Consider the following 18,345-nt stretch of genomic DNA (forward strand, 5'->3'; position numbering starts at 1 on the left):
TGCCAATTACTGAACTAAGTGCTTAATACATGTCTTCTGATTTTATGTGCACATTAGCCGTGTGATTATTGGCATCTCTATTTTACATCTGAGGATGCAGAGACTTAGAGAGGTTATGTAACTTAGCTGAGAGATGGGATTGAAATTCAAGTTGTTTGGGCTCTAGTGTCCATGTTCTCTTAGGCAAGAACTGGGTACTAGGAAGCAAAAGCACAGAGAGAAAAGGGTTAAAATATAAAATACAAACCTGTTTTGCAGCGTCCACTAAGTTCTTGCTGTAAGTAACCTGTGAATTGGAAAATCATTTAATGCCACCCCTGGTTGACTATTAATTTTTTCTTTAAAACTTGGGAGGGATTTTTGGTTTTAGGATGGAAACAGTGAATGAAGCTAAAGATTTTTAGCACATGATTTGTAATTATCAAAAACAAATTTGCTTTATTTTCAAGTTATTCAAAATCCCTTTCTGCTTTTTCTCTTTTGCAGAAGATTCTAGTGTTCCAGAAACCCCAGAAAATGAAAGAAAATCAAGTATATCATATTTCAAGAATCAAAGAGGAATTCAATATATTGATTTGTCTTCAGATAGTGAAGATGTTGTTTCCCCAGATTGCTCCAGTACAGTTCAAGAGAAAAAATTCATCAAAGACACAGTGATTATAGTGTAAGCAACTTAATAGATTCATTATATTTGCATGTATAAGACTTTTTTTGAGAAAAAGTTACTTAAACTGAAAATTTTTGATGACTTTCCCCCTTTTTTGCCTTTTCCTGACTGCATCTTCATCATTTTTCCCTAACTTAAGAGATGTAGAGAGATGTGCGTGGGTGTGTGTGTGTGTGTGAGTGAGAGAGAGAGAGACTCTGGATAACTGATTTTTTTTTTTTCCAGCTGGGCCATGCACTGTGGGATCTTAGTTCCCCAACCAGGGAGTGAACCCAGGCCACAGCAGTAAAAGCACCAAGTCCTAAGTACTGGACCACCAGGGAACTCCCATGGTTCTGATTTTCAATGAAAAGTTCAGTGAGAGCAAATATTTAAGTTTTTCATTCTCCATAGATAGAGAAATTATTTTCACAAGTACCTTCAGTCCCCTGTAACTGCTTTCTGATTTGTTCTTGAATCCTAGAGTCAAATAATTTTACATTTTTGGGACACATTCATTGAGCTAGCACGGAGCTTTGTATGTTAGATAGAAAAACAGTAAATAAATTAAAAATGCAGTATGTCAAATAATACATATGATGGGCAAACAGGAAGGGAAATACAGGGTTTGGGGCCGGGGTGAGGGCATGGTTTCTAAAGCGCATGGTTGGAAAAGGCTTCATTAAGAAGATGATGCTTGAGCAAAGACTTGAAGGAGCTAAGAAAGGGAACCATGTGGATTTGGTGGGAGGGGCATTGGGAGTAGCCTGTTTAATGACCCTGAAGTAGTATTTTGCCTGTTTTTGAGGAAAGTGGGTGGGGGCGGTTGGGGGTAGTGGTGGCTAATGATGCGAAGTGAAGCACCTAAGGTCAGAAGGTGAGGAGTGGGATAGGGAAAGAGCTTTATCATGTTAAGCCCATAGGCTATTTGGCTTTTCTTCTGAACAAGATGGGAAGCTAAAGGAACATATTGAGCAGAGGAGTAAAATGATCTGATCTATACGTTTAAAAGTTCTTAAGGCTGTAGGGGAGTCGTAGTAGAAGATGAATGTTGTTGTAATAACCAAGGCAAAATATGGTGGAAGCTTAAACCATGCTAGTAGCTATGGGAGTGAATAATAAGTGGTTAGATTCTAAATATACTCTAAAGGTAGAGCAGAAGGGATTTATTGATGGATTTCAAATGGAATGGGAGAGAAGGGAGTCAGGGATGACCCTAAGATATTTGACCTGAGCAACTGGAAGGATGGAGCCAAGCCTAACTGGGATGAGGAATGCTGCCTTGGGTGCAGTGGGGGAGCGCCTCTTGAAGGAAAGATCAGCAGCTCGGTCTCGGACGTGCTGTGATTGAGGAGACTCTTAGGCATCCGAAGTGGGCTTGTCAGGTAGGCAGTTGGATTTGTGACATTCGGGTTCTGGAGAGAGGTCAAGGTTCCACGTCTGAATTTATGAGTGGTCAGGATACTTGATATTAAGAGGTACATGATTAGATGAAATCAGTAAGAGACACTAGTGTAGCTGAAAAACAGAAGATCTCTTAGTTGAAGGGCTTAGGCCAGGAGAACTCTGGATTTTAGGAACAGGAGATGAGAAGAAACTTACAGGAGACTCTTAAGAAGGAGCAGTCATTGAGGTAAGAAAAAAGTCAGAAGGCTGTGTGATCAGAAGCTAAGTGAAGAAAGTGTGGCAGAGGTGCAAGAGGTTAACACTGTCCACTCCCAAGATGAGGATTTCCTCTTGAAATGAACTTCTCTGTGTACATAAGCCCTGATGAACATGCCTTTATCCTGAACTTCACTCTGAAACAAAAAATAGCGATGATCCTGTGCGGTAAATCCTGAGGAAAACTGATATATTAGCACTCCAAATTTTACTTTTTATTTTGAAAAGAATTTAAACTTACGGAAAAGTTGCAAGAATAATCAATTTCCACATCCTTTTAAAAAGATTAAGATTCACCCATTGTTAACATTTCCCCACATTTGCTTGTCACCTTCTTCATAAAATAATAATTAGAATTATTACTGAAACCTTTGCCTCTAATAATTTCACGTTTATCTCCTAAGAACAAGGTCATTCTCTTACATAACAAGAGTAGTATTTCTTTTTTTTCTTTTTTTTTTTAAATTTTATTTTTATTTATTTATTTTTGGCCACACCTCGTGGCTTGCAGGATCTTAGTTCCCCGACCGGGGATTGAAGCTGGGCCTCATGAGTGAAAGCTCTGAGTCCTAACCACTGGACCGCCAGGGAATTCCCTCCAAAAGCAGCATTTCAAATTCACAAATACTGATTAACGTTGGTGCAGTAATATCATCTAATATATAGTCCGTAGTTAAATTTTACCAGTTATCCCAATAATGTTCTTTATAGTAGTGCTACTCAGAGTACTGGTTTATCAGTAAGGAATGTGCCCTAGAATGTAAATCAATGTACTCATTCCTTCACCAGGAAAGTCTTGTAATGAAAAGAAAAAAAAAAAAAACTGAACTAAGCAATGTGCTTAGCAATGTAGTTGTTTTTCCTTCTGTTTTAAGTTCCTGTCATGGACAGATAACAAACAGTTTCATTTCGAGGACTAGCAGTCAGTCCATGGATCATATTTTGAGTAATACTTCATAGTAAAGTTTTTTCCAGCATCATACATTGGGTTTAGTTTTTCATGTGTCTTTAGTCTTGTTTAATCTGAAAGTTTCTCAGCCTTTTTGATTCTCATGATAATTGGCCTTTGAAGGTAACAGGCCAGGTTTTTTAGGATGTCTCTCAATTTCTGCACCCCTGTTGTTTCTTCATGATTAAATTTAGGTTAAGTGATAAGAGTTACATAAATGATTTTGTGTCCTCAGTGTGTTATGTTAGGAGGCACACTGATAACCAGTTTGTCTCATTATTGGTGAAGTGAATTTAACCACTCAGAAGGCTGCCAGGTTTCTCCTATAAAGTTAACCGTTTTCCCGTTTTTAATGATTAAGTAATCTCTGATGAGATACTTTAAGACTGGGTAAGGATCCTCTTCCTTAGCAGACTTCCCTTCAATAGTTGTAGCATCTGTTGATGATTCTTGCCTGAATCCGTTATTACACTGGTAGTTGTGAAATGTGGTATTCTAACTAGCATTCTAGAATTTATACTTTCATTATTTGCTATTCTCCTATAGATAGTTTTCCCTTTTCTCCTTACCTATTCGTATATTTATTGAGCACAGTAAATACAAAAATGGAATTATAGGTGCTTTTTTGCTCAACTGATTATAGTCTACTACTAATTACTCATTTTGATGCTGAAATTGCTCAGTTTGGGCAGGTGAGGGCCCCTTTACATAGCCTCTGGTTTTGAGAGGTTCCTATCATTTTTTGAGCCTTCCCCTTCTGGCGCAAGATGTTGCAGACTAGTGTTTTCCCTACTCCAAGCCTGAAATTAGAATTAGCCATTTCTCCAAGTAGCACTGGTTCCTCTTTAAAGGAATGGTATTTGGAAATGTGTGGACTAGTTGTGTCCTTTCTTTGCTATTGGGTGAAGCAGTGGATTATGTCATTGCCCTTTTAGCAAGAATGGGCTAGGATATAAGAGAACAAGAGAATGTTGGTTTGTTTGTTTGTTTTTTAAATCATGAGTTTATAATAATATATTTCATTCTAATCTACTACTACAAGGCTCCTCCTTGCCTCTTCTCTATATTTCTTTCTCTGACAGTGAGAACTCTGCTTCCACCAGTATCATTATATTTGCTAATTTGTTCAATCACTCAACGTACATAAAATAGTTTCAGAATTGCTGTAATCGTGCTTCTTGACCATTAAGCTCACTAGGAGTTTAAGATTTGTTTATAAGTTTTATTTTGTCTTTAGATGTCTTTACAGTACTTGGCTTATTTATTTAAATTTTTCTTTTTTATTCACTTGAAATATAGTTCAGTTCATTAATTTCTGTTTGTATTCCTTGTAGGGTTTTTCCCTTGTCCCTTTTAAAAAAATTTTACTTTCAAATATTTAAAATATTAACATAGTTCCAAAAATTAAAACTCATGTGCAGTGTGCTTAGAGAAGTATTAACTTTCTGTCCTTCTCCTTCCGAACCCTTCCTCCGCCCTCAGAACCAACCAGTTTGTTTAGTTTCTAGTCATAATTTGTTTTTCTTTCGTTTATCTTTTCTTCTTGTTTCCTACACAGAAGATAGCACTGTGTCTTGTATCGTACACAATACAAATGTACATATATATGTACATTTATTCTCTCTTTTGTTAACTTAGCAGTATATATATATCCTGGAAATCATGTCAGCTCATAAAAATCTGTATTCTTTTTCACAACTCCATAGTACTGCATTGTGTGCACGTTCCACAGTTACAGTCAGTATCCATGCACGGGCCTTTTTGGTTATCAGGATTTCTTAACCTTGACACTGTTGACCTTTTGGACCAGGTAGTTAGTTCTTTGTTGTGAGGGGCTGTCCTGTACGTTGTAGGATATTTAGCAGAATCCCTGATCTCTACCGGCTAGATGCCAGTAGCACCTCTCTAGTCAAGACAATCAAAATGTCTCTAGACATTGCCAAATGTCCTCTGGGGGCAAAATTGCCCCCCCTCTTGAGAACCACTGATATAGATGATAGAAACTGGCAATTGCTGCAATCTCTCAGGAAGCATTAATAGACAAGAAGGAGCTGAAGATGGAATCCTGGGTAATACTGGCAGTTCAAGGAGGTGAAAAAAGGAAGAAAGCCTTCTACAGAGATTAAGGACAGGCTAAGAGATCAAGGGAAAATCAGAAGTAATGATGCTGCAGAACCCCTGGGGTGAGGGTTAGGGTAGGGCTGCCTTTTCAAAGAGCAACAGTGATGGGAACACAGGAGAAGACAACCAGTGAAAGGTTCGGGGTGTTCTGGTTTGTGTTTTTAAATCACGTTTGACATTTTAGAGGGTATTATTGCCCTTAGGACAGTTTCACCAAAGTGACAGGGCGGAAGATATAAACCAGTAAGTTGAGAACAATATAGGAAACGCTGAAATAGAAAGTCAGCCTTATAAAACTGTGAAGGAGAGGAGAGTCTGCTTCTTTCACTGCTGTGTCCACAGTGCCTAGAACCCCTGGCACACTGAATGAAATGCAGTCTTGAGTGCATTGTAGGCTTGGTAGGAAGAGCTTAAGGAGAGAGAAGATTCAGGAGAGAAGACGGTAGACAGTTCAGCAGGGCCCTGTAGGGAAGTACAAAGGGCTAGAATGAATCCCTTAGCACTGAGAAGGGACTTCAACAGAAGGGAGTAACTTGATCTGAGACCAGATAAAAGAACACAAAAGGGTCATTCTTGTTCTTGTAGATTTTTTTCTTTTATTTTTTTATTTTATTTTATTTTTTTTCTTTTTGCGGTATGTGGGCCTCTCACTGCTGTGGCCTCTCCCGCCGCGGAGCACAGGCTCCGGACGCGCAGGCCCAGCGGCCATGGCTCACGGGCCCAGCCACTCCGCGGCATATGGGATCCTCCCAGACCGGGGCACGAACCCGCATCCCCTGCATCGGCAGGCGGACTCTCAACCACTGCGCCACCAGGGAGGCCCTTTCTTTTATTTTTAAAGCTTCAGTCGTATAAGAAAATAAAATAATAGCTAATGAACACTTACATATACCACCTACCTTTAACAATTTTTAATGTTTTCCTTTGTTTCATTATTTCATTAATTATTATTATTAGCTGAAGTATTTTAAAGTAAATTAAAGATACCGCAGCATTTCTTCCCTTAATACTTGCTGTACATCCCACTTCCAAAAAACAAGTACTATTATCAGTGAACAGTTCTCCACATCATCTAATTCGCAATTTATATTCAGATTTCGTGTGTTTTGTAGCTAGTTTTTCAAAACAGAATCCAAATAAGGTACATTTACTGCGTTTGGATGTCATGACTCTTAACTATCTTTTGATCTTAAAATAGTCCACTCCCCTCCTCTCCTCTTTTTTAAGGATTTTAACTTATTGAAGAGATCAAGTCTTTTAGACAAAATAGACTTTTCTGATTGTTTCTTCATGATGGTATTGAATTTATTCCTCTGTTATTTGTATTTCCTATAAATTGGGCATTAAGTCCAAGGCATGATAAGATTCATTGTCAACATGAAGACTTACTACATCAAGGGCACCTAAGTTTGTCCCATGGAATGGTGATGAATCTGATCACTTGGTTAAGGTTGTGATGGTCAGAAGAGCAGGACCTTTAAAGTGGTTATCCAGTACAGGAATGGAAAAGGATTCAAACCTGAAAGCTTTCATGTTCTCAGCGAACTAAGACACAGAATCAGTTAGGGAGCGTGAATGTAGTGAGGCAGAGTGAAAATTCAGAGATGAGTACATAAGGAATGAAAAGGCTGGGTGTAATGGAAAGGGAGATACATGTAATTGTCTTCAAATATTGAAGGCCAGACGGGGTGTTAAAAGAAGAGATTTATTTTACCTTGTTGCTTTAGAACGGTTTTTCAGAGCAAGGTTCAAGAAGTCAGCCTAGAATCTTGTTAAAATACGTATTCCTCATCCTTCACAATCTGTTTTTATATGTTTTCAGGGGATTCTTAGGCATAACCGGTGCCCTAACAGGTACAGCTGAACTAACATGAATAAAGTATAGAGAAGTTATTAAAATACAGGTCCTGGATATGTGTCTAAGAGAGCTGTCCAAAAATAGAATTAGCTGCATAGCAAAGTCTGCATTCTCCGGCACTAGGGATATACTTAACTGTATTTCTTTCTTTGATTTTTATAACTTCTGCCCATTTGTTATACTTCTGCTTTTTGATCTTCAGAATGCTTACTGTGGTAGAAAATCAAAATTTCAAAATGAGATTTTTTTTTTGTTTGGAAATACACGAGTGAAATTTGGCACACAATGTCTTTTATATAGGATTAACATATGGAGTGAAATGTAATGAGATTAATTTAGTTGTTGCATGAAGCCTTATATAAAATAAATGCTCCCCATCTGTGGAAGAAGTGTTTTGTTCCTGGTAGACAGTCTGATATTGAATGGGGCCATTCCGATTCTAGCACTTAGATTCTGATCACCTAGCTAGGGTATGAAAATTCTTTTATCTTTGTACTAGTGTATGCTTCAGAATTTCTCGGGAGCAACATGACAACACTCATCTTTTATTCAGGGTACAGGTGAAAAAGTAGGAAAGAGAAAGTGGGTGTGCAATGGATGAGTATGGATCTTAACAAAATAAGTGCAGGTTTTTGCTGTTCTTTTCTATCCCAGGCCAGATAATTTGAGATACGTTCAAAGTATGCTGACTTTGGGAATGTAGATTTATACGCACAACTGTACTGAAATGAAAAAAGTCGTTTTAATCTTTGACAGGTATAGATTGCATTTATTATTGAAAAGAACTGCAGGTCTTCCCTGGTGGCGCAGCGGTTGAGAGTCTGCCGACCAATGCAGGGGACATGGGTTCATGCCCCGGTCCGGGAAGATCCCACATGCCGCGGAACGGCTGGGCCCGTGAGCCATGGCCGCTGAGCCTGCGCGTCCGGGGCCTGTGCTCCGCAACGGGAGAGGCCACAACAGTGAAAGGCCCGCGTACCGCAAAAAAAAAAAAAAAAAGAAAAGAACTGCAAATATACTGTATTTTATATATACACATATATACAATTATAATGAAGTCACTTTAGTAATACATTAAAACACTGTTTTTTTCCCTCTGAAAATATTTTCAGTTCTGAGCCATCGGAAGATGAAGAGTCCCAAGGCCTTCCTACCATGGCAGGTAGAAATAATAATGATATTTCAGAATTGGAAGACCTTTCGGAATTGGAAGACCTTAAAGATGCTAAACTTCAGACCTTGAAGGAACTTTTTCCACAGAGAAGTGACAGTGATTTACTTAAGGTTATACTCCTTTATAGTAATTGGTTATTATAGTTGTATTGATGATTAAAATGTCTCCTATATCCAGTGCTGTATTTAGTGGATAGTCATTTTTCTAAAGATATCTTATGTTTGAAGGTAATTATTAACTTTAATATTTAATAAAAGCAAATGCCAGAGATTTACTTGTTGAGTCTTATAGTAGCTGAGGTTTATTCACCTATAAATAGTATAATCTGGGCTTCTCTGTATCTCACATAGGTTGTGAAGTTTTTTGTGTTTGAATGGTTCTAAAATGGGGACAGCCTTCCTCCCCCCACCTCTCACTAGAAACTCAGAAATGTCAGGAGGCTTTTTTTCTTTTTTTCCCCCGAAATAACAAGGAGTTGCTATTCACATTTCGTGCATGTGACCAGGGATGCTAAACACCCTACAATACTGAGGACAGTCCTGCATAACAGAAGAATTGCCTGCCAATAGCACCCTTGCCGAGAAATATTGATTGAACTATAGAAACAAAATAAGTGGCTGTAGTTGGACTGTTATAGGTATCTATGTCTTATTATAAGAGCAAATAAAAACTCACCATTCCATTAAGTTTTAGATAGAGAATAAATCTCTGAAGGTTAGTAAATAGTTTATCCCTAGCTCCGCCACTTAGTGATTGAATGATCTTCGGAGAATCATTTAATTATAGGTGCATAGTTTTTTCCCCTTTGTATTTATCATCACCACCACCCCACCACCCCCGACAATTCCCCTTCCCCAAGCTGAGGCATAGGAGGTACCATATCTGTGTGGGCTTGGCAGGTAACTCTGAAGTGGTGGACATTGGCACATACCCTTTCTAAGAGGGGTAGCTGCTCCTTAGCTTCGGTAAGATATGACCATGTGAAATCAATGACAGCCTGTTTTTATCGAATAATTCAGATTTTCAAATAAAGTGAGAAGGCTGGATTTTTATTTGGTGTTGATCATCAATTTAACAGCTTTATTAAGATACAATTTACATGCCGTAAAGATCACCTATTTAAAGTGTATACTTTGGGCCTCCCTGGTGGCGCAGTGGTTGAGAGTCCGCCTGCCGATGCAGGGGATACGGGTTCGTGCCCCGGTCTGGGAGGATCCCATATGCCGCGGAGCGGCTGGGCCCGTGAGCCATGGCCGCTGGGCCTGCGCATCCGGAGCCTGTGCTCCGCAATGGGAGAGGCCACAACAGTGAGAGGCCCACATACCGCAAAAAGAAAAAAAAAAAAAAAAGTGTATACTTTATTGGGTTTTAGTATATTTACAGAGTTGTGCAACCATCACCATAATCTAATTTTAGAACATTTTAATCATTCCAGAAGGAAACCTTGTACCTATTAGCAGTCACTCTCCATTTCCCTCCCCCAGTCCTAGACAACCACTAATTTCTGTCTTTATAGATTTGCCTATTCTGGACATTTCATATAAGTGGGAACATAGAATGTGTGATCTTTTATGACTGACTTCTTGCACTTAGTATAAGGTTCTGAGGTTCTTTCATGTTGTATCGGAACTTCATTCCTTTTTATGGTAACTAAAGAAAGACAAAACCAGAGATACCATTCAGGTCAAGCGAAACATGTCTGAACCAAAAATGGTCCTAGGCCTGCTAGTTTGAACTCTTTAAGTGTAGATTATATTCTTCCTTTGTTCTCTGGTATATTTAATATGAATCTTTTTTTCCCAGATCATTTTGATACCTTCTTACTGTTAGCTAAATGAAACTTTAATGGTATCTTGGGTCTACATTTTCCCCTTCTAGTAGCATAATTTGCCTCCCAATGGGGTTTTTTCCTAGAAAAAGAAGGAACGGATGTAGCCACTAGTAGCAACACTTCAAAGCGTTGGAAAGAACTTTCAGCAGAATAAACATGATGGAGTAGTAAAATACTCAACATAAAGAAACAAATCTCAGTTTAAAAATACTTTAGCTTGATTGCCAGTTTTTCAGGTAGTTCAAAGGGATTTATTTCCTATAGAAACATTTATCTCTAATTTTATAATTACAGTGGAAAAATAGGATTGGTATTAATAGGTGAACTTTGTATGTATATTTCAGTAGTATCTGAAATTTTGGGAATTTAGCCTATCACTTGCTCAAAACAGCACTCTCTTGAAGTAATCTGGATTTCAAGTGATCTCCCATCATTTCAAGAGATTTAAAGGTGACATAGGTTACTCTACAAAGGCCTTTAGACCCACATAAAATAATTTAAGAAGTTATAAAATATAAATTTAGTCCTAGGCTTGATAAGAATATGCTTTGACTATTTTGAAAATGAAGAGGGGCTTACAGGATATCTGATGATCCAAGATAAGGAAAACTAGTATAGAAAAGAGCATTATCAATTTGTTCTGAGGCTATTTAATTTAATACAAAAATAGCTTATTTTAAAAAGTGAGATCTTTTTGAAACAAGTAGCTCATTGGAAATACAGGAAACTATAACAAGAGAAAAATATGGGATATTTAGTTTTTTCTGAAATCCAAAATGTTACAGAACAGTATAAAAAATAGTATTTTGAAACTGTTAATTATGTAAGCCATATATTAATATGTTCTTGAACAATTCAAGCAATTTAGAGCAATTTAGAAATAGAGCAAATTTCAAGAGTCCTTTATCCCACTCAAGAAGTATTAGATTTAAAAAAAATTATACCAGAATTGTGGTTTCTTTTAAATGTCTGTCAGTGTCTCTCTCTCTCTCCCTCCTTCCCCCCTCTCTCCTTCTCCCTCTTTCCGTCTCCTTCCCTTCCTTTCTCTCCCTCTCTCTTTCCCTCTCCTTCCCTTTCTCTCTCTCTCTCCCTCCTTTCCTCCCTCCCTCCCTCCCTCCCTCCCTCTCTCTCTCTCTCTCTCTCTCTCTCACACACACACATACACACACACACACACACACACACACAGTGCCTGGACCCACTCATAGGTAGGAAGTTTTTGAGACTTGAGTGCACAGCCTTGCAATTAAAATAACAAAACCTTGAATACACTGTACATAGACTGTGTTTTATTTTTTGCTTTAAAGTGGTGATAAGTAAATCTAATATATTTTAAGATATGCTTAGGTAAGTTCAGACTTTAGATAAACCAGATTTTCTGAAAATTTATCATAGGATTTAATGAACTTAAGCTAATATGTATATATTTCTCCACTCTGTATATTTAATATATTCGTTCTTCAATATTTGGTAACTTTGCAAAATAATTCTTAAAGTATTATTTTTAAAACATTAATCTTTTCTTATTTTGTTAGTTAATTGAATCAACGAGCACTATGGATGGAGCAATTGCTGCTGCCTTGCTGATGTTTGGTGATGCAGGTATGCCTGACTTAGTTTCAAGCCATGCTGACTTAACTAGTTATATAATAAATATCTTCTCATTTTAATATTACTCTTTAATTTACCAAGCTCCTTCATGAATTCTTATAGGAACCTTAGGAGGTATTAACAGCTTCAGGGTTTTTAGATGAAAATTGTGAAGATTAAGAAGGTTTAAAAAGAAAAAAATTAAGGGAATTACCTGAGGTCATACAGCTACTTGGGAACTGGATTTTCTGGGTTGATTTTTTTTCCCCAAAAAAGGGAAGGGGGTAGTTTTTTCATTGGTAATTTTGCTTGTTCTCTACAGATCAAATCTCATATCAGTGAAGTTTTGGGAGGTATGTGTTCTTTCTTAAGTGTCCTTTCTAATTGCATTATAGTTTTATTTACATAAATCTGAGTCAGGAACATAATGTCTTAAGGAACGTCCTAGCTGGTAATCAGCATTCCTACATTTAGTAAATATTTACTCTGTAATCCAGGCTTAGAATACAAAAATACATTTAAAGGAGCTTGCATTATAAAAAACACCTCCAGTTTTTTTTAGTAAACGCTATCTAGATTTTTTTTTCTACATATCAAACAAGTAAAAATAACCTATAATCTCACTACCAAATAAAGTATTTAAGGAATGAAAGCAAACCTACACACTATTATACAACACACACACATTAGATTACAAAATATGATTATAGTATTGTTTTGCATTTTAAGAAAAATCATATGATGATTTACCATGGATAACTTGTCAGTGCAATCAGATTTATCTAATGAAAAAATGCCTCCATAACATTCCTCTGTGACTACTCATAGGATTAGTTTATTAACCGTTTCTCTGTTAATTAGCATTTATGGTTACATTATTTCATTAACTATAGTACAAAAGTAAATAGCCTTGTAAGTAAATCTTTGTTATTATTTCTATAGGCTGAACTTTAAACTAGGATGCTGAATCAAAGGGTATGCACATTTTAAAATTGAACATGCACTTCAGTGTTAATTTTAAAAGTTCTGCCAATTTATGCATCCATCGACAGTGTGAATGCGCACACGTTTATCTAAGTAGGTAGTTATACAAAAATAGAAAACACTGTAATGTGCTCTCATGGGCCCATCATCTTTCTTCAACAATTATCTACCTCATATTTACCCCCCTAAATGGATTGTATTGGAGTGGATCCAAAGATGATGATATTTTATCCACATGATCTCTCATTCATAACCAAATCTTACAATTCTTCCTTTTCCTTTACTTACTAGCTGTATAACCTTGGGCAGTGTGACCTAACTTTTCTGTCTGTCTCCATTGCAGGAAAATAGTATGATAATTGTATCAAACTCTTAGATTGTTATGAAGAAGTGATAAAATTATTCTAAATTTCTTATAGTGAGTGGCACATAGTAAGTACATAGTACATGTTAGCATTTCTTTGTTCTTAAGGGCCATCTGATAGTAGGAAATGGTACAGGAGAAGGTTGAGTGTGTCTTCATTACAGTATCCCTACTGTAAAAGTTGCTGAAAAATGGTAGGCTCAGTTAACATTTGTTGAGTTGCTAAATGGTTTGGGGCATTTTACATATTCTTTCTTGTCTTCATAATACCTCAGTATTCCAGAATCTTTCCATTGAAAAATTTGTTGAATAACTTTATTCCACAGCAGTATCTATAATCTTTTTTCTCTTGAGCAATTTATATCATTCCACTTTATTCATTAATTTAACAGATATTTATTGTACACCTACTACTGGTTGCCAGATGCTATTTTAGGCACTGAGGGTACATGCCGGAACAAAATGGACAAAACCTCTGCCCTCATGAAGTTTACAGTCCTTATTAAATTTGAACTTAAGCTGAGTTTTTTTTATTATCATTCTTATACTAGACTTTGATATAATTTCTGGGTTTTTTTTTAGTGTTAAGTGGCAAATTACAAGGAAAGAAAAAATCAGGTTTTTCTTGTTTTTTTTAAGTAAACTTCCATGCTTCCTCTTAGAATGGACAGGATAGTCATATATCAGTCATCCTTATCTTTAGAATACTACACTTTTTTTTTTTTTTTTTTTTTTTTTTTTGCGGTTCGCGGGCCTCTCACTGTTGTGGCCTCTCCCGTTGCGGAGCACAGGCTCAGGACGCACAGGCTCAGCGGCCATGGCTCACAGGCCCAGCCGCTCCGCGACATGTGGGATCTTCCCGGACCGGGGCACGAACCCGCATCCCCTGCATCGGCAGGCGGACTCTCAACCACTGCGCCACCAGGGAAGCCCCTAGAATAGTACACTTTTGAGGTAATGTATAGAATGACAGCTTTGTCTCACCAACAAAAGGCCTGTAAGACATCTTGGACAGTTCCACAAATCTTGATGTTGGACATTGGTTTTACCACAAATTACAGTCTTTTATAGACAGTATCATCCTGCATGTTAAGCAATAAAGGTATCTTTTTTGCATCGCCTTCTGAAAGTTTTCATTTATGAATACTAAGTTATAAAAACAAAAATGTGTATCTGAAGTTTTACCCTGCTTTAAAAGGTAAAAATATGAATTTACTGATGTTGTCAGGAATCTAGCTATCTCTTCCATTTCTCTATATATGTATAAGAGTAGGCAAAGTATTTTTGTGTGACTATCATCCTGTTTTTGCCGTTTTGTAACCTTTTTTATTTCTAAACGTCTACTCAGTTCTTTATAACAGTGTATCCTGACTTGTCTAATAGCTTATTAATGGGCACTTACTTAGTTAAGCAATTTTTATGTACGCCTAAGCAAACATTCTCCATCAGTTTTGTAAATAAATTCCTAGAAAAAGAATTGTTGGACTGAAAGAAACACACATCTAAAATTCTGAGATGTGTTATTTAGACTACCTTCCAGAAAGACTGTAACAATTTATAATGTTTAAAAGTGGCTGTTTGCCCACAGTCTGCTACAGCTGTCCTTTTAATCTTAGGATGAAAAAAAAGGCGTACTTTATTTTACCTGTCTTTAGTTATTAATGAGGTTGACCATCTTTTCTCTTTTTTTTTCCTGTTGAACTGCCTGTTTGTGTTCTTTGTTCATATTTTCTTTTTGCAGTTTCATGTTTTACTTTTTATTTTTAAATATTGAATTTAAGTAAAATATATTTTTATTTGGGGTGTGAGGTACATGTCTAACTTACTTTTTTTCTTCCTGAAATTGATGATGGGTGCACCCCAAAAAAGATGGGAATGTATGAGACACGTAATTGGGAAGTGGTATTTAACATAGAATATTAACTTATTTTCTTTAGATATGTGCACAATTTTTGGTTAATAATTATAAATAAATTTATATGTAGGTAACTAAGCATTGTGTGCTCTTATGTAACCTTTTGTACTAAATTTTTAGTTATGTGTTTTCTCCCACATATATTTGCTGATTTATGCCTGTAGCCATTTTATATACATGTAAAAATTTGATGCCATAATATTAACCACAGAAAGATATATAAACAGATAATTAGGGCTGAAGAATTCTTTATTGACCAAGAAAAAGCTTTTGTTCTTTTTAAGAAAGGATTAAACATGTCTAGGTAAAATGGCATAAATCACCTAGTTTGAAGCTTTTTATTCAGACTTTGAATATTAGAATATTACTAATGGTATTCACTTAACCCCAGCATATATAGATGATAGAGTGGTGGTTATATTTTCCCCTTTTTAAAGTGGATGCCGGCAATTAGTTGGCATATGCAGAATGCACATTTACTTTATGAAATAAAGGGGGAAAAATTTAAGCATGCATACTTAAAGCATGTAATTACTATACATTGAAATGTTTATGGCATTCAATTTTGTTATAGCCATATTATGAAATTTTCATGCTTACAGCTTAAAACCTGTCATGTCTGTATTTATTTTGAATAGTATATTTCTAAAAGTTTTATTTCTAACTGCATAGTTAGGGTACTGATATAATTAATACTGAAATCTTAAACCTTTGTAAGCTTTCAGCAAATGCTTTCATACTAGCACTGCAGTATGTCTCTGGAATTTGCTCTCTGAAAGCTAAGGTACTGAAGAAGTATATGAATGTATACAAAATAAAAAATACACAGCATAGCTTCTCCAGATCATGTAGATTGAGGTCTTTTCTCAGTCATAACAGAATGTGCAGATTTCCTATTACTGTCATACAGCACTCTCTTGTGTTATACTTTCTTGTTTTTATGTTAAGAGCATTAATCGCTTGAGCTCTCTGTATCTCAGTTCCTCCTAATTTGTAAAATGAGTATATACTTATCTTCGTAGGTTTGTTGTGGAAAGTAAATGAAACAGCAGTTTATAAAAGCCCCCTGCAAAGCCTGGTACATAGTAGACACTTAATTATTGACAATTATCTGATGCTATTCAGATAAGCTGATGGGCTCAGTTTTTTTGTTTTTTTTTTTTTCACTACGGAACATTGAGGCATTGGGGAGAACCTCTTCTTCCTACTATAGAATTACTTTCAATTTAAAGTTGTGTATTTTTAGCATTAAATAATGTGATGGTTTACAAATAAGTACATTTTTACAGTGATTTCTACTTCTGAAAGACTGAAAAGAGGCTCTGTTTATTTTTCCTTCAATTCAGTTAACATTTATTGAATGCATATCATATGTAGAAGAAATAACATTGGGCCTGATGTCAAGAGAACTGTCTACAAGTATATTCATTATAATAACCTTTTTGCCTTTGTTTTGCATTAATGATTCTTATAATGTATGTGCAAACTTTGAATTTCCTTCTCTGTTCTAGAAGGTGGTGGACCCAGGAAAAGAAAATTATCTTCTTCTTCAGAGCCATTTGAGGAAGATGAATTTAATGATGATCAATCTATGAAAAAGAAGAGATTGGATCAAGTGAGTTACATTTGAATTGCAACATCAAAATTAGTTGCTTAAGCACAGAATTTGTTGAGTCTGTGGACGTACTAAAAATACACCTCAGTGAATCAGTCTTCTCTTACAACTAAGAGAATTTATGGTTGCATCTCATCTGTGACTGATTTTGCTTTCTTCTTAATCTATCCAGTATTAATTGCATATCTCTGCGTTATAAATTGACTTAAAAAATATTCTAGTGTTGTGGTAAAGTACCTTTTGGGGAAAATATACTTTAAATTTTATTTCATAAAATTTAATAGATACATATGGTTGAACAACACTTACGTAAAATAGCTGTTACCAGTACCAGCAGCATTTCTTACTCCTCAGTGACAACTACTTATAATTCTTATAGATGACTCCTTTGATATTTAACTGCTTATCTAAAAATAATAGTGGTTATGCTTTTACTGGGTTATTCTAGTTTTCCATTAACTCTTACTTTATGGAGTAGATGTACTAAGAGGCCTCCCAGTGAATCTAGACATAGTCCTCCCTGTCTGCATTCATGACAGCAGTTTCTTTTTGGTAATCAAATCAAAATCAGTCACCCCAACTAGCGCAGTAACCTCCTCCTTTGCCTGTGATTTAGTGATACATGAAGCCCTAAATAGCAGATGGCAATCTGTACCCTAATTTAATGGGATAGTTATTGTGTCCCTCCATAGAAGTATTCTAGCCTTGAGAACTAATAACGATAGGAAGTAAAAATTCTGTGAGTTTTAGGTGTGAGGAACTACTAGTATAAGAGACTAGGCCCACGTTTTAGTTTACAAGACCTACGCATAACGGCTGTAGAAGAAATAGCATCATATTGATTACTGATTCAAAGCATTTACTTGGCTTTTACATCTGTTGAACAGCATGTTAACCTTGTAAGGTGTTATCAACAGGTTTACATTCTGAATTTTCATTGTGATACCACTGTTCTGTATGCCAGCTCCTTCTAGGTATTGAGGCACATGGTGAGATCAGTGAATTCCATGGGCATGAAACCATTGATGGACTTTTCTTCTAGTGAAATTAGCTCCCCTGGCCAGAAACATTGATTGTTGTGTCACAGTGTACTGTGACTGAGTTAAGCTTTCTATATATATGTATATGATGCATTAGTTTCCTAAGGGCAGTGTAACAAAGGACCACAAACTGAGTGGCTTAAACAACAGAAATATATTGTCTCACAGTTCCGGAAGCTAGAAGTCCAAGGTCAAGGCATCAGAAGGGTTGGTTCCTCCTAAAGGCTGTTCCATCCTTCTCTGAGTAGCTTCTGATTTGCTGGCAGTCTTTGGTCTTCCTTGACTTGTAGATCTCTGCCTTATCTTCACAGTGTATGCTCCCTGTGTGCTTGTCTATCTCCAAATTTCCTCTTTTTATAGGGACACTTTTTATAGGGTCATTGGATTAGGGCCCACCCTAATGACCTCATTTTAACTTGATTACCTCAGTAATAATTACATTAGACCCTGTCTCCAAATGAGGTCATATTCTGAGGTACTGGGCATTATTCAGCATAAGACTTTTAAAAGGACACAATTCAGTCCGTAACTGGTGTTGCCAAATCCAGGGGGGTAGGAAAGGCTAGTCCATACTCAGAGTAGATTTCTGTTACTGT

General features: G+C 36.5%; 1 protein-coding gene across 3 annotated transcripts in view; it reads left to right on the forward strand.

Annotated features, from left to right (window-relative positions):
* SMARCAD1 (SNF2 related chromatin remodeling ATPase with DExD box 1) overlaps window positions 1-18,345 on the forward strand; it is a 71,768-nt gene that overhangs the window by 15,934 nt on the left and 37,489 nt on the right. For 2 of the 3 annotated variants that reach the window (XM_081227981.1, XM_081227980.1), the window contains exons 3-6: window positions 487-664; window positions 8,349-8,520; window positions 11,777-11,843; window positions 16,606-16,709. In XM_081227981.1, coding sequence (XP_081084107.1) covers window positions 487-664; window positions 8,349-8,520; window positions 11,777-11,843; window positions 16,606-16,709 — 521 coding nt within the window. The remainder of the gene's footprint in view (window positions 1-486; window positions 665-8,348; window positions 8,521-11,776; window positions 11,844-16,605; window positions 16,710-18,345) is intronic. The other variant, XM_081227982.1, reaches the window with a different exon arrangement.

The sequence above is a fragment of the Mesoplodon bidens genome (assembly GCF_964165515.1).
Source record: "Mesoplodon bidens genome assembly, chromosome: 1".
Classification (NCBI taxonomy): domain Eukaryota; kingdom Metazoa; phylum Chordata; class Mammalia; order Artiodactyla; family Ziphiidae; genus Mesoplodon; species Mesoplodon bidens.